This window comes from Bidens hawaiensis, unplaced genomic scaffold (assembly GCF_021521415.1).
Source record: "Bidens hawaiensis isolate Kalapana, Puna unplaced genomic scaffold, B.hawaiensis_p1.1 tig00017759_1, whole genome shotgun sequence".
Lineage (NCBI taxonomy): Eukaryota > Viridiplantae > Streptophyta > Magnoliopsida > Asterales > Asteraceae > Bidens > Bidens hawaiensis.
In genome coordinates this window covers 183,348-197,706 of record NW_027492678.1, presented here as the reverse complement: position 1 = coordinate 197,706, position 14,359 = coordinate 183,348, and the positions used below count along the sequence as shown (strand labels likewise).

The window sequence follows — 14,359 nt, the reverse complement described above, 5'->3', positions numbered from 1 at the left end:
ACCAATGGATGGTGTAAAAGTTAGCACTTTCATTTTTCAAATTTGATGAGTACCCGCTCCAACCTCCAAATCCAAATGGACATTTGACAACACTAAGGCATGGTCATGCAAACGAAAACCTATGATGATTTCGATCCTCTTAACACATTTGAAATGGTTTTTGTGATAGGGAGATACATGGCTAACTGGTTTACATAATAAGTTAAAAATCCTCTAGTGTAATTATTTAAGTTAATTTGTTAATACAATACTTTATACAATGTCACCACCTGATCACTCTATTATATTTGGAGTGTGACATTTTAAGTTCCTTCAAAGTCATTCCACACTATGAGTAATGGTTTAAATAAGGCCCTACCAATCCTACGTCACCCTTAAATGCAAACGGCCATTTGGAGATAAACTTAGGGGGTGTTTGGTACAGAGAATTGGGGGGTGAGAAATGGAAATGGAAACAATTCTCTTGTTTGTTTACGAAAGAAAGAGGTGAGAAATGGAAATAAACCATTTCCATTTCCCTGGTTTCTTTTCTCTAAAAAAAGCGGAGAAATCATTTCTCCAGGGTTTCATTTCTCACTTCCATTCTCTTCCTTTTCACTTCTATCACCAGCTTCCTCATTTGAAGTCGGTAACCACCTCTCTACTCAGCTTCTAGGGTTTATCAAATTCATTCATAACAACAAACCCTAAATTAGCTCACTAGAATCCACTGTTAATCATCCTACAATGGCGGCATCAATTACTGCACAGCTACAAGCAATCAGGTCAATTGTTACAGCCGATGCAGATCCTATCAAACGGCCGTTCACTCGTCCGTCAATCCTGTTCGATGCCAAGGAGGCAGCTGATATTGATATCGATGCTCTGTTTAACCTCGCGCTGTCAGGTATTGGTTCATATTCGTGTGAATAGTATACTGCTTGTTTATTTAGTTGTGTTGATTTGATACTAAAGGTTATGCAGCTAGTAATTGAAGTTTTTGATTAGTTAGATTATATGTTCTGGTTTAGATGTTGTAGGATACTGTAATTACTTGAAAGCAGGAGTTTAATAAGCTACATTTAGTGTAGTTTAGGTTTTAACTGAAGACATGCAATTTCTTTCAACAATTTAGAATGTAGAACTTGTAAATTTTTATTTAGCCTGTTGAGTTCATGCTTTTGATTGATACTCATACAAATAGCATGCTGCTCGCTTTGTGTTTTTGGTGCTGAAATTGGTTTTTTTTTTTATTGAAAAGTTGATATGTATATTGTTGTGTTGATTTGATACTAAAGGTTATGTAGCTAGTAGTTGAACTTTATGATAAGTTTAGATTATATGTTCAGTTTTAGATGTTGTAGGATACCGTAATCACTTGAAAGCAGGAGTTTAATAAGCTAAATTTAGTGGAATTTAGGTTTTAACTGAAGATATGCAATTCATCTCAACAAATTTTTAATTAATTTTTTAGGTTTTTGGACCAGCTGTTGATGTAGGTTGTTCTAGTTATTATGATCAAACATGGGTTGGATAAAGTGCCTGAAATACTGATTAATGCCAATCATAGACTAGTTTGTTTCAAAGCATGCTTTTAGCATGATTTTTTACTGTTGTAAATTTTGGTTTGAGACATTCTAAAGATTATTGATGAACTATAGAGTTTAACAATGTATTAGTCAGACTAACTGATTTTTGGTTCAGCCATTGATGCAAATGAACTTTTTTTTTGTCTGTCATTAAAGAATAAGCTCAAATAAATGATGGATAAGTGGCAGATCAGTATGATGCCATTGCTGAAGTTTTCACTTGTTGATGTAATTTAGGCTATCAGGAATTTTTATGTCGAGAATTTGAGAATAACTGGATAATTGTTTGTTAAACCAGAAGATTCAATGTTTTGCCAATTTTGAATGATTTGAGCCTTGATTTCTCAGGGTTGGAGGTTCTTGTTAGCCAAGATGAATGATTTGGGAACTACAAGAATGATGTGTTTGCACATAAGAGTAAAGAATTGGATAGAGAACTGGTGGGCATTGAAGAGAATAACCAAATTAATGCTTCAATTAGTTCTTATTTGCGGTTGCTTTCAGGATATTTTATGTTACCTTCTGCTCTGCGGACACTCGAATATCTAATTCGTAGATACAAGTATGTATTTTAATTTATAATTCATACTTTATATCTTGAATATTTAGGTTTCTTGTATGTTACAGTTTGTATGCGAACATGTTTCTATTCACATGCTTATATATTTTTTATTTATAGGATCTATGTTTACAACACAGAGGAGATGATTTTGTGTGCTCTACCTTATCATGAAAGCTTTACCAGGTATCACTACGAAAAAAACGGTTCAAAGCAGCTCATTTGATTGGTAAAGATGTGGATCTAGGACGTTCTTTTCTTGCGTTGACAATAGAAGAGAAAATTGAGATGGTCGAGTTGTATACCGATGGTTCAATGGGATAGTTGTGTATGGTTGAAGTATGTTTTGTATGTGAATTGGTTTTAACTATGGTTGATGTTTTTTGCTTAAAAACTATGTTTTGTATGTGAATTGGTTTGATCAATGCATATTTTGGTTGGAATTTATGCATCTTTTTATATGTTTTTTATTTTTTAATAAATATTAGTTATGAAAAAAATACTTGTGCTAATGATAAAGTTGATATAATTCTCTGTTTATTTTCTATGTACCAAACAAGAGAAATGATTCTCAGCTATATTTCTCTACTGAAATCTCTGTACTACCAAACAGAACAGTCAATTCTCATTCTCCAGACCAATTCCCTTTCTCTGCAATTCTATTTCTCTATTCCATTTCTCTACAATTCCATTCTCTGTACCAAACACCCCATTTATTCATTAGGAGGCTATATGACACAAGCCCGGCCTGACCTTCAAATGCATTCGGTGTAACCGTGCCAAATTGTATAGGGATGTAAATGAGCTCAGCCATGTCGGAGTTTGGCTTGTTTACAATTCACTGAAAGTTCATTTATCTTATTTACATTGCATATCTAATTACAATTTTTAAATATGAAATATATATATATATATATATATATATATTATATTTTATAAATTTATGTATAATAATATTTGTTATATAATTATATATTTACTATATAAAACAAAACTACTATCTATATATAAATGAATAAATGGCTTGCTATGCTCATGACCCTATTAAAACTTGATTTTTGAGACTCGCACTTGAAAACAGATCTCGACTATATTGTTGAACAATTCTAGCCGCCTCATTTGCCTTTCGGGTTGATCAAGATTGTTTCCAAATGTTTCTTGGTAATTTAACTTTTTAAAAGTGAAGCCTTTTTGTGCCCATGCTATAAAGAACGTACACAATAACAGAATTGGCGGTTTAAAGAAGAGGTCCTCAGTAGTGAATATATAATGGCGGCTGGTGTGGTTACAAAAATGGAGTTTTCAAGCTTACTCACAATGTTGTAATGGTTAATCTTTATATGCTGATTTTTGAATGTATAATAACTCATAATAGATGAGCAAAGTCACCATTAAAACACTTTGAACTATATATATCAACTATATTCAATAGATGGAAACTAAACGAACAACAAGAATTAATATAAAAAAAAACATTTGACAGCAGCATTCAAGAATCATATGCATATATTCAATAGGAGTTTGAATAAACAAAACCATAACAGTAGTGTAATTAGTTCCTAGCTACATACCACCTTAGTTACATATATAGACTTCAAACCACATATATATGCACATCATGCAACACGATCAATTGCAAAACAAAGTTTGTGATGAACGTCCCTAAATGACAAAACCCTTATCACCATCTCTTCCTTGAACCCATTTATGCACACCACTTGGTTCCAGTTGGTCTTCAGAACATAATATTCTTTACTCATCTTCCACTTGCCAAGATTCAACGCCACTTTTCTCCTTTCTGGATTGAACACGAAGACGCTTATGTTTTGCTTATTTCCGAGTATCAGTTTCTCCTCTCCCGTCAAGAAACCCGGGTTCTTGACTTGTAACACGGGTATCAACAGCCAGCCCAGATTCCCACTCACATCCGACACCGTCAGCCTCTTCTCGACGACCAACTCGGCCTCTGACCCGCCCACGCTCTTTATGAAATCCAATCGCTAGAATTTGGGTTTTCTGGAGATGCTTTTGTTGGCTGCATGCAACCATTATTATTAATGTTGTTGTTGTTGATGATCATCTTCTGTCGCTTACTAGACACGTTTCTTGAATCTTTTTCAACGGCATCATTAACTAGGGTTTCTGAGTGCGGACGCTTATGAAGAACGGCCGGTTCGGATCCACCACGGAACTTGATGATGATCTTTCGAATGGGTTTCTTGAACTGGTTTTGTTGGATTTGAAGGAGTTTGTTTCGCATGATCTTGATGGTGTTTTGAAGATCGGGATCGTGATAGTCCATGGCAGCCAAGAACTGAGCAATGTATTTTCTGCCTATTTCTTCTTTCGTCATCATCATGGAGTGATCAATCGGAAGAAAATAACAGAAATTAAGACGAATAAGAAGAAGAAATTGGAAGGCTGCAGGTAGAAATTGGTGTTGAATAAAAATAATAGGGTTTAGGATTATCAACTATCGATCACAACGGCTATAAATTCAACGAATGGAGGTCGGTGGGTGCCCAATTTTGGGGTTTTTGCATTAATGTTCTAATTAATGAATATTTAATTAATACTACCGCAAAGTAAAATCTCCATTAATTTCTCTAAGGCTATTTGTTATGGTTTAACAAACTTAGCTAGTTAAAATGTCATATCAACGCCACATCACTGTCATGTAAGCAACACATTCTAAATAGCCAATCCTTTAATTGGTACGTTATGGTTTAAATAGCAGGCAATTATTTTCTAATCATTGTTCTTATATTTATTTATTTATTATTTTTTTTCTTGATTTTATTAAAAAACAACAGAAATATTACATAAAAAAGTACAAACCAAGTTTCAAATAAAAAACTACAATAATGCATATTAATAAATAAAAATATAAAAGCGTTTAGTTTTGTTGATATTTCGCACGAGTTGATTCTTTCATTGCCTCCAATATAAGTCGGTAAATGTGAAGTGTCTTTCGCGAGGAGCGCAAAATCTTTTTCCCTTTTGCCGTGCCAATAGCAGTTGTTGTCTCTCTTCATGCATTTGTTTTCTTTCCACGTGAGTTTGTTTTCTAAACGAGAGAATCTCTTTAAGTTTATCGTCCAAACTTTCAAAATGGGTCTTCACATCGGGATTCATTGTAGATGAGGAGGTTCGTCGGGATCTCGCCGCCTCCTTGCTTTTGTCTCTACCGGTTGGTCGAGGTAGTTCCTCCACTTCATCAAACTCAAAGTCGGCATCAAATCCGTTTAAGTTTATATGGGATCGAGCATCCGAAACGGCTTTAGACGAAGTTGGTTCAGTTGTAGAAGTGGAGGTCTTGGATCGTTTGGACGATCGATTGACCTTCATCAGGGGAACATGATGCCACTTTGCCGATTTATTAATGACCTCCCAAGGTTCAATCATCGTAAACGAATGTGATTTTTCGGCTCTATATTGTTTATGGGCCTCTTTCATTACATCGAAATAATTTGTACCGCTTTTTCTGTTTCGATTGTTTGCAAGTCGGTCGTAAATGTTGTTGAAATATGTGAGTTTGGTGCGCATTGCCGTCCATTTTCTGGATATGGCGTCGGGATTACGGTAATCACCCCGACCCATTGCTTGAAAAAACTTGGCCCGAATATCCGCCCAAAATACATTAGTACTTTGACCATCGCCTGATAAAAAACAGATGTAACATTAGTAATAAAATAAAATAAAACAAACTAGCACTTGTAAAACAAATATTAGTAATTACCCTTGATGGAATTTTCCGACGCGTCAACCCAAGCACGCGTCAATGCAAGCTCCTCCGTCGGAGTCCACTTCTCTACTTCACGAGATTCTTTTGGTTCGATGGTCGGTTGTGTTTTTTGTGTGTGTTTTCGTTAAGAGGTGGTTGGTTTTGTTTGAGGTAACGGTTGTGACTCGGGTGTTGGTTGGGTTTCGGGTACTTGAGACGAGAAGAAAAAATCAGGGCTTTGTGGTATGGGCATTATCGGTCGATACACACCCTCGTTTAGTAGTTGGTTATAAAAATATGGGTTATTCGGATCAATTGGTGGAAGGTTAGCCCATAACGGGTTTCTCAGATTCCACTCATTGTTCGGCTCCATATTTGAAAATACAGAGATTCTTTATAAAAATTGAGAAAGGAAAGGAATAAAAATATATGTCTGTTGGTTGAAATGTGTCGTATGCATGCATATATATAGAGAGAGAGTTTAAGTGATTAATTAATTAATTTGCTTTTAAACAATTAGCCGTTGCCAAAGTCAAACTGCATGTTCTTTCATTTACCTTGGGACCACAAATCTCAACCATTTTCATCCCTTGGCGCTTTCATCCATATTGCCACTTTGGCACCAGATTTAATATTATTGGTTGCATGAGTTGGTGGCGTTAAAAAAGGTGACATGGCATGTTTGGCTGTCGGGCGTGAAGGCATAACAATCAGCCTAACAAACTAACTGTTTAACTAATGTGAAGAGTACTACATGTATTTATGTAATTTTAATGTATACTGGATTATTCAAACTCTTGTTATTAAACTAATTATTATCTTTGATTAAAAAGACATAAATTTACGGCTCTCTCCAACTCTAGATTTTTTCGACGGCCAAAGCTCACACAAATCGATTTCAAACCTCTATAAACCGTCATATCAATCGTCACCATACGATTTTAAACTTACTTTTAAAAAAACTTAGTTCTTCTACAATGGTGCATCCTTTTTTTCAAACATCATATCATCACTTAATTCTACAATGTAATAACTAAGGAATTTGAAGGAATTTCATGTGGGTACGAAACGGGTCAAATAGAAACCAAATGTGTTGCTTGGGAAGAACCATTTCAGCTATGGAGTATGGCAGTCTTATCTAGTTTATTCCCTCTATTAAATCTAGCTATATTTACCTTCACCCTTATCAAACTGAATAGATTTCAACACTTCTTCGAGCTTCCGAGCATTTGCACCTTATAGAATCTTGCAAAAGCATAACAATTGCCACTCATATAATTTTTCCAAACTGAACAAACCTATGAATAAAATCCACAACAACAAACCTATACAAACCGACACAACATCGTCATATTCATTTCCAACTAAAAATGTTAATATATATATATATATATATAAAGGATCCAATACAATAATCCTTATCGTAAAATAGGTACGCGAGACGTGGTGGCAAGATTGTAAATTTGTTCAAATCCGATTTCGTCCCTAATTAAATCCTTCACTCATCAACAATGATCATACATCGACTCATAAATTGCTTACCGATATCAAAAACATAATCAAATTTAAATTGAAAATGAAACGGTATTCTCCATCCTTACAATTGATTACCAACAACCACGAGTTCCAAGGTTTTCTCTTCATCATCGCCACTTATGTATTTGATTTTCTCTGCTCTGATGCTCAGGTTACCCTACGAAAATATTACCCTTTTTGTAGCTTTTTTTCCGTCATGGCTCTACTCTAAGCTTTACTATTTTTTTTTGTCGCGATTTTTATGTCGTTGTTTGGATTTGTGTTTTGCAGCTTGGGGTTGCCGAGCTGCGGGTTCGTTTTGAAGGTATTGTCAGTTTATGTATGCGGGTAAACTGTATGATCAAAATGCTTGGCTATTCATATATTTGGTGGAAATGTTTTAAGTCGTCGTTTGGATTTGTATTTTTGCAGGTATCAATTGCTGAATCGTGGGTTCGTTGTCAATTTATTTATGATGCCTGTAAGGTGTATGATGAAATGCTTGCACTTCTTTCCTTTGAGTTGTGAATCTATTTAAGTGGCTGTTTGGGAGAATATTAAGATGGAGTGTAATTTTTTTTTTTTTGTATTTGGTGTAATTGATGCTTTAAGTGATAGTTTGGTTTTGATTTAGGGGCTGTTTGGTAGCCTCTTAACAGTCATTAAGAGGCTACCACTTAATGGTTCATAACTTTCTAATGGTTAAGAGATAGCCTTAAGTCTGAATGATTAAGAGGTAGCCTTTTAACCATTCAGACTTAAGGTTATCTCTTAACCATTCAGAGGTTATGTGTCATTAAGAGGTAGCCTCTTAATGACTGTTAAGAGGTAGCCTCTTAGATGTTATTGGTTGTTCAACTGTGGTTTAAATTTTTTTTTCAGTGGCATTAGAGGTGATGACTTTTTCAATTTAGGATCGTATTAGCATATTATTTCTCTTTATTAGTTGCTGTACTTGGTGGCCCAGTTGATAATTTTGGCATACATTAATATTAGTAATATAATTGTATAGTCTTTGTTAAGAGGTAGCCTCTTAGATGTTATTTGGTGGAAATGTTTTAAGTCGTCGTTTGGATTTGTATTTTTGCAGGTATCAATTGCTGAATCGTGGGTTCGTTGTCAATTTATTTATGATGCCTGTAAGGTGTATGATGAAATGCTTGCACTTCTTTCCTTTGAGTTGTGAATCTATTTAAGTGGCTGTTTGGGAGAATATTAAGATGGAGTGTAATTTTTTTTTTTGTATTTGGTGTAATTGATGCTTTAAGTGATAGTTTGGTTTTGATTTAGGGGTTGTTTGGTAGCCTCTTAACAGTCATTAAGAGGCTACCACTTAATGGTTCATAACTTTCTAATGGTTAAGAGATAGCCTTAAGTCTGAATGATTAAGAGGTAACCATTAAGAGGTAGCCTCTTAACCATTCAGACTTAAGGTTATCTCTTAACCATTAAGAGGTTATGTGTCATTAAGAGGTAGCCTCTTAATGACTGTTAAGAGGTAGCCTCTTAGATGTTATTGGTTGTTCAACTATGGTTTAAATTTTTTTTTCAGTGGCATTAGAGGTGATGACTTTTTCAATTTAGGATCGTATTAGCATATTATTTCTCTTTATTAGTTGCTGTACTTGGTGGCCCAGTTGATAATTTGGCATACATTAATATTAGTAATATAATTGTATAGTCTTTGTTGAATTATATTTTGCATGCATGATATGAACGTCTTTGTTGAATTACCTGATATATAGATTTAGCATATTACTATATTAGTAATATGGTTGCTTTGTCTATGAAATTATTTAGCATAAACGATACACTAGGTATTTAAGTTTTGGCATACTGAAAGCGAGATACAAAAAATATACCTGATTATAATATTACGTTGGAAGATAAGATTTTTAAGACACAAAATTGGACTTTTGTTTTCGCTACATGTTAACTGGTGTTCAGATTTCATTTTCACAATGGTGATTTTGGTTTTCATTTAGATTTTAGTAGTTGTTCGCATATTTCTTCCTTAAGTGGTTCAATTGTTTTATTTGGTTCTTGAAGTGATCATTTTGGTTTTCATTACATGTTAGTAGGTTTTCAAATTTTGTTTTGGATTTACTGGATGTCATGGCCACCATACTAAACATCAGCTGCAAGCAAATGGTGATTGAGGACAGCAATACTGATCAAAATGACTGCACAAATAGGTCAGCTGAAACTGTTCAACCTAACAATAACGCTTGATAACTCAGTAATCATCACTAAGGCTACAAACATTACCGAAAATCAAGACAACATCCAACACAATGAGCGAAAAATTTCTCCAGCAACACCCGACCCAAAGACATTAGCCACAAAAATACATCAGAAAACACCAGGTATTAGTTAGTTACAGTAAACATATAAAATGAAAAACTCACTAACAAAAGCCTTTCAGGAACAGGTTCAAATGAAGCTGACAAAAGAATGAAACGAACTATTACACTTGACTAACGAAGGGTCTAACAAATCTTTGGGTGTATGGATAGAAGGCAACGATTACTAACAAATCTTCTGATGTAATAGCCATAGCATAGTTAGGCGAACAACCACATTTTGTAAATAAAAGAGGTAGGTAAAAACACTGGCAAACCTTTTGACAATGCATTATTAAATCATGTGGCTGGTATTGTAATGACTAGTCTTACAACTTGAAACATAGTGATGATCATCACCCGTCGCGCAACATGGTTTCACAAACCCCCGCAACGTGGGGGTTGGAACACTAGTTATATATATTATTTATCAACTTCCGTTTGTGAGAGCGTTTCACTATTCATTGTCATGGGCGCATTAATCTGTTGTACATTGTGTATTATATGTGGTATTCTTCCTTTGTCTATACACGTGCATCTCAGAATTACTACGTGTCAAGCACATGCTTTGTTTTTCTGACTTTCTGTTCGCATGTCTTATCTTTCGGTTTCAGTTACTACATTCCACTTCCTTCTTTTATCTGTGTTGTGTTTGGTAGACGGAGAAAAAAGAGAGAGACAGAGATGGCGGAGCATTGAGCAGTTTGTTATTGGAGATTTCTGATAATCAGGTTATTGCCTTCTTATTTTGTTTTGAAATTTAGTTTTAGGTTTTGATTCGTCTGAGTATATATAATCAATTTTAGGTTTAGGAATGGAATTGAATCGCCATGGTGAAACAGAGACGCCTCCTGTTCAATCCACGCAGACAACGAAGAGTGAATCAGAGGATGAGCGTAATCTTCGACGATGGTGTTCGACCCTCTCTGATTTGTAAGGTACGATTTCTTATTGGCTTCAATTTATTTTAGGGTTTCTTATTGGCTTTAATTGGATATGTATGCGCATCATGAAGTTTTAAAACTGAAGAAGTGAGTTGAGGAATTCAAGCACAAGTATCATCAGGTATAATTTTCTTTTGAATAGTGTTTGTTCCAGATTTGCTATTACTTTATTACACTGGACTATATGGTTCACTTTCTCAGAAGCATATCATATATCAAGAGGTTAACTTTATGAAGTCATCAAATTTCTTATTTGTTTTCACCAAGATTGCATGGAAATAAATGCTTTTCATTTACTTTGTGCAGATTTTGATGTTGAGTGGACAAACATCTAAGCATCATCTTAATCATAAGGTTTGTTTTTATTTGAAATCTTTATGAGGGCAACATGTATAGATATAATCTTAGTAATATGTACATTTTATCAAGAGTTGCTTCGTCATAGCTTGGGAAAGAATCTCTTAACTCTTTATCAAATAAGCAAACAGACTCGAGAAGCTCGTGACAGTTAAGCAATATATAAGTATGAGTTGTGTCTCTATCTTTATCTGAAAGAACTTTGTCCTCTCCACCCTTTTCAAATAATCTTCGAGATGGATGTTTAAATATACTTAACTGAGGATCAATACTCGAAGAACAAGGAATGTTAGGGGCAAAATTGCGTGGCTCACGAACTGTCGGCTCAAGATACAAAGAGCAATAGTTAGAAAGTTCATCCACGAGATTAGACTGAACAATGGAACCTTCAACCTTCCCTTTGTTTCTAATCATTCTTTTTAATCGACCCAATTTCCTAGAAAATGAGGTGGAAAATGTTAGCAATTATTAAGATTTAAATGTAAAAATGATACTTTGTTAAATTAAAACATTACCTCTCAAACGGATACATCCACCTAAACTGCACCGGACCACCAATAATAGCTTCATTGGCCAAATTTATAACAAGGTGTTCCATTGAGTCAAAGAACCCGAGTGGAAAGATTTTTTCTAACTTGCAAATAGTTACCACAACACTTTTCTTCAATTCACGTAAATCTTCGATGTGTAGAACCCTTGAGCATATTACACGAAAAAATATGCACAACTCTACTATCGATTCCCATATTTGTTTTGGTATCATCCCTTGTAATACGATAGGCAACAATCGTTGCATAAAGACATGACAATCATGGCTTTTAAAGTTGTAGAAGGATCCTTATGTAGCGTTAACGCACCCCCCCCCCCTATATTTGATGCATAACCATCAGGAAACTTTACTTATTTCAACCATTTACAAACATCATTTACCTCCTCTTTGGTTAAAGAGTATGATGCTTTCGGTTTTAAAAGTTTATTATTGTTTCCACGTGAAAAATGTAATGATGGTCGATTGCAAAATTGTTCCACGTCCGTCATTGCCATAACATTATCTTTTGTGTTTTGAAGTATCCACGACCGTTTGAAATATATTCTCAAAAACATTTTTCTCAATATGCATTACATCAAGGTTGTGCCTGCTTAACAACATTGGCCAATATTCAAGCTCCCAAAAAATGCTCTTCTTTACCCAATTATGGGTTTTGCCAAATTCTGGATCTTTACATGTTACACCTTCATAGACAATTGGGATGTTAGAGACTTGTTCAAATACTTCCCAACCAGTTAACTCAGGTGGAGGTTCCAATACTGATCTTGTTGATTTTCGAAATCCATTCCTATCAGTACGAAAAGGATGTGACATGGGTAGAAATCTTCTGTGACAGTCGAACCAACATGCTTTACGTCCAGCAGGTAATCGAAAAGCTTGAGTGTCTCCCATACAATATGGGCAGGCTAAGCGACCACACGTGCTCCAGCCTGACAACATTGCATATGCAGGAAAATCACTAATTGTCCACAAAAGAATAGCTCGCATAATAAAATTCTCTTCACGGTAGGCATCATAAACTTCAATGCCTTCCCTATACAACTCTTTTAGTTCATCTTTTAACAGTCTTAGAAACACATCGATATTCTGACTCGGACTCTTTCCTCCAGGAATAATCAAACATACTTCAACAAATGAGTCTTTCATACACATCCAAGGAGGTAACTTATAGACCGTAAGAAAGACGGGCCACAATGAGTACGGAATTGAGTTGGAGTTATTTGGACTAAAACCATCGATGCATAATCCAAGACGAACATTTCGAATCTCTTTTGCAAATTCAGGATTCTCCGAGTCAAAATGCTTCCAAGCCATGCCGTCACTTGGATGTGCCATGCTACCTTTCTTTGTGTTGTGGTGATGGTGCCAAGTCATATCTTTGGCTGTTTTTGTAGACATATACAACCTCTTAAGTCTAGGACCAATTGGCATGAAAGACATCACCAAATTAGGTACCTTATTCCGGTCACTCTTATAACGGAATTCCTTACAGTATTTACATCGTGTCAATGTCTTGTCTTGCTTATAGAATAACATGCAATGGTTTTTGCAAACATCAATTCTTTCATAAGGAAGACTTAACCTTTCTAAACTTTTCTTTGTATCGTAAAAGCTTTTTGGGAGCTTATTATCTTCAGGTAGCAATGCATTAACCATGGAAATGTTATAGTTGTAAGCTGCAGTTGACACATTAAAATGTGATTTCCATGTCAAGAAACTCGTGGCAGCTTGTAACTTGGAAAAAGTCGTAGCCTTTTCCCCCTCCCGTAAAGGTTCATCTGCAACTTGTAACATGTCATAGAAACTTTTGGCTTCCGCATTCGGTGGATGTCCTTGTATAGTATTTGAAGTATAACCACATGCATACATGTTATCTAACACCATGCGTTTATATCCATCATCATTGTCATCAACTTCCATTGTAGTAGAAGATTGCCCAACCTCGCGAACGGAATTTTCACCATGTTCACCCCATGTTTCATAGCGAAGCATGAAACCTTCCTTGTACAAGTGTTGTTGAATGGTGGCTCTATCTCTATAGCTTATATTTTGGCATTTATAACATGGGCATTTTATCTCGCGTATGGTCTCACCACGCATATTCACCCTCATATCAACAACATCATTAGAAAATGCATAGTCCAAAAAAAAAAATTCACATTGTCACAGTATTCGGAATTAAGAAATCCATCACTATCAGTTCTTTCATACATCCACTTTCGATCGGTGTACCACGCCATTCCAAATCAAAGCTTTTGGAAACTATCCACCTTCAAAACTTCAATAATCAAACTGCAAAAATTATTATGTCTCAAAACAAGAATGACTAAAAGTCTCCAAATAAAATAGAAGTTTGAATGAGTGATTAACATGAAAAATCTTGAGAGGTAATTTATTCATATTTGACCTACAAATGATGAAAACAAAACTTTAAGGGTATATTCTAATTCTACCTAAATGAACCTAAAAACATTATTTTTAATTCGGGTTTCTTTTATAACACTTCTTATTCAAAATATCACTTGGACATTTCATCGAACACCTGGTGTGCACGGTTGAAATAAGTGAAAAAACAAAGTAATTTCTATCATTTAAGCCACATAATCATAGATAAACCTAGCTAAGAAGCTCACAATCAAATTAAGCATGCAACCAGTTGACATCTCATAAATAAATAAACTGTTGTAGACGAAGGTATATTGGTAACGGTATGTTGTAAAGTGATGGTGTTCATACACAAATTCAACAAATATTATACTCACCTTAATCTTAATCTCAAGATCCCATGATGTGTTAATAA

At 35.0% G+C, this 14,359-nt stretch overlaps 1 protein-coding gene and 2 long non-coding RNA genes across 3 annotated transcripts; 2 read left to right on the top strand and 1 right to left on the bottom strand.

The window, feature by feature from the left end:
- Window positions 1–636: 636 nt before the first annotated feature.
- LOC143554537 (uncharacterized) lies at window positions 637–2,301 on the top strand. Its single transcript, XR_013139036.1, has 3 exons — window positions 637–886; window positions 1,917–2,130; window positions 2,248–2,301. It is a non-coding gene; the product is annotated as an uncharacterized LOC143554537 (long non-coding RNA).
- An 8,053-nt stretch (window positions 2,302–10,354) lies between these two features.
- LOC143554536 (uncharacterized) lies at window positions 10,355–11,032 on the top strand. Its single transcript, XR_013139035.1, has 3 exons — window positions 10,355–10,439; window positions 10,515–10,646; window positions 10,724–11,032. It is a non-coding gene; the product is annotated as an uncharacterized LOC143554536 (long non-coding RNA).
- Window positions 11,033–12,057: 1,025 nt separating this feature from the next.
- On the bottom strand, window positions 12,058–14,314 carry LOC143554555 (uncharacterized). Its single transcript, XM_077044280.1, has 2 exons — window positions 14,013–14,314; window positions 12,058–13,966 (listed from the first exon to the last, which is right to left on the bottom strand). Exon 2 carries the CDS (start codon window positions 13,669–13,671, stop codon window positions 12,058–12,060), a length of 1,614 nt encoding a protein of 537 aa, XP_076900395.1. The 5' UTR covers window positions 13,672–13,966; window positions 14,013–14,314.
- Between the last annotated feature and the right edge of the window lie 45 nt (window positions 14,315–14,359).

Coding starts and splice junctions, on each gene's coding strand:
- LOC143554555 (XM_077044280.1), bottom strand. CDS start 13,671: ATGAGGGTGAATATGCGTGGTGAGACCATACGCGAGATAAAATGCCCA.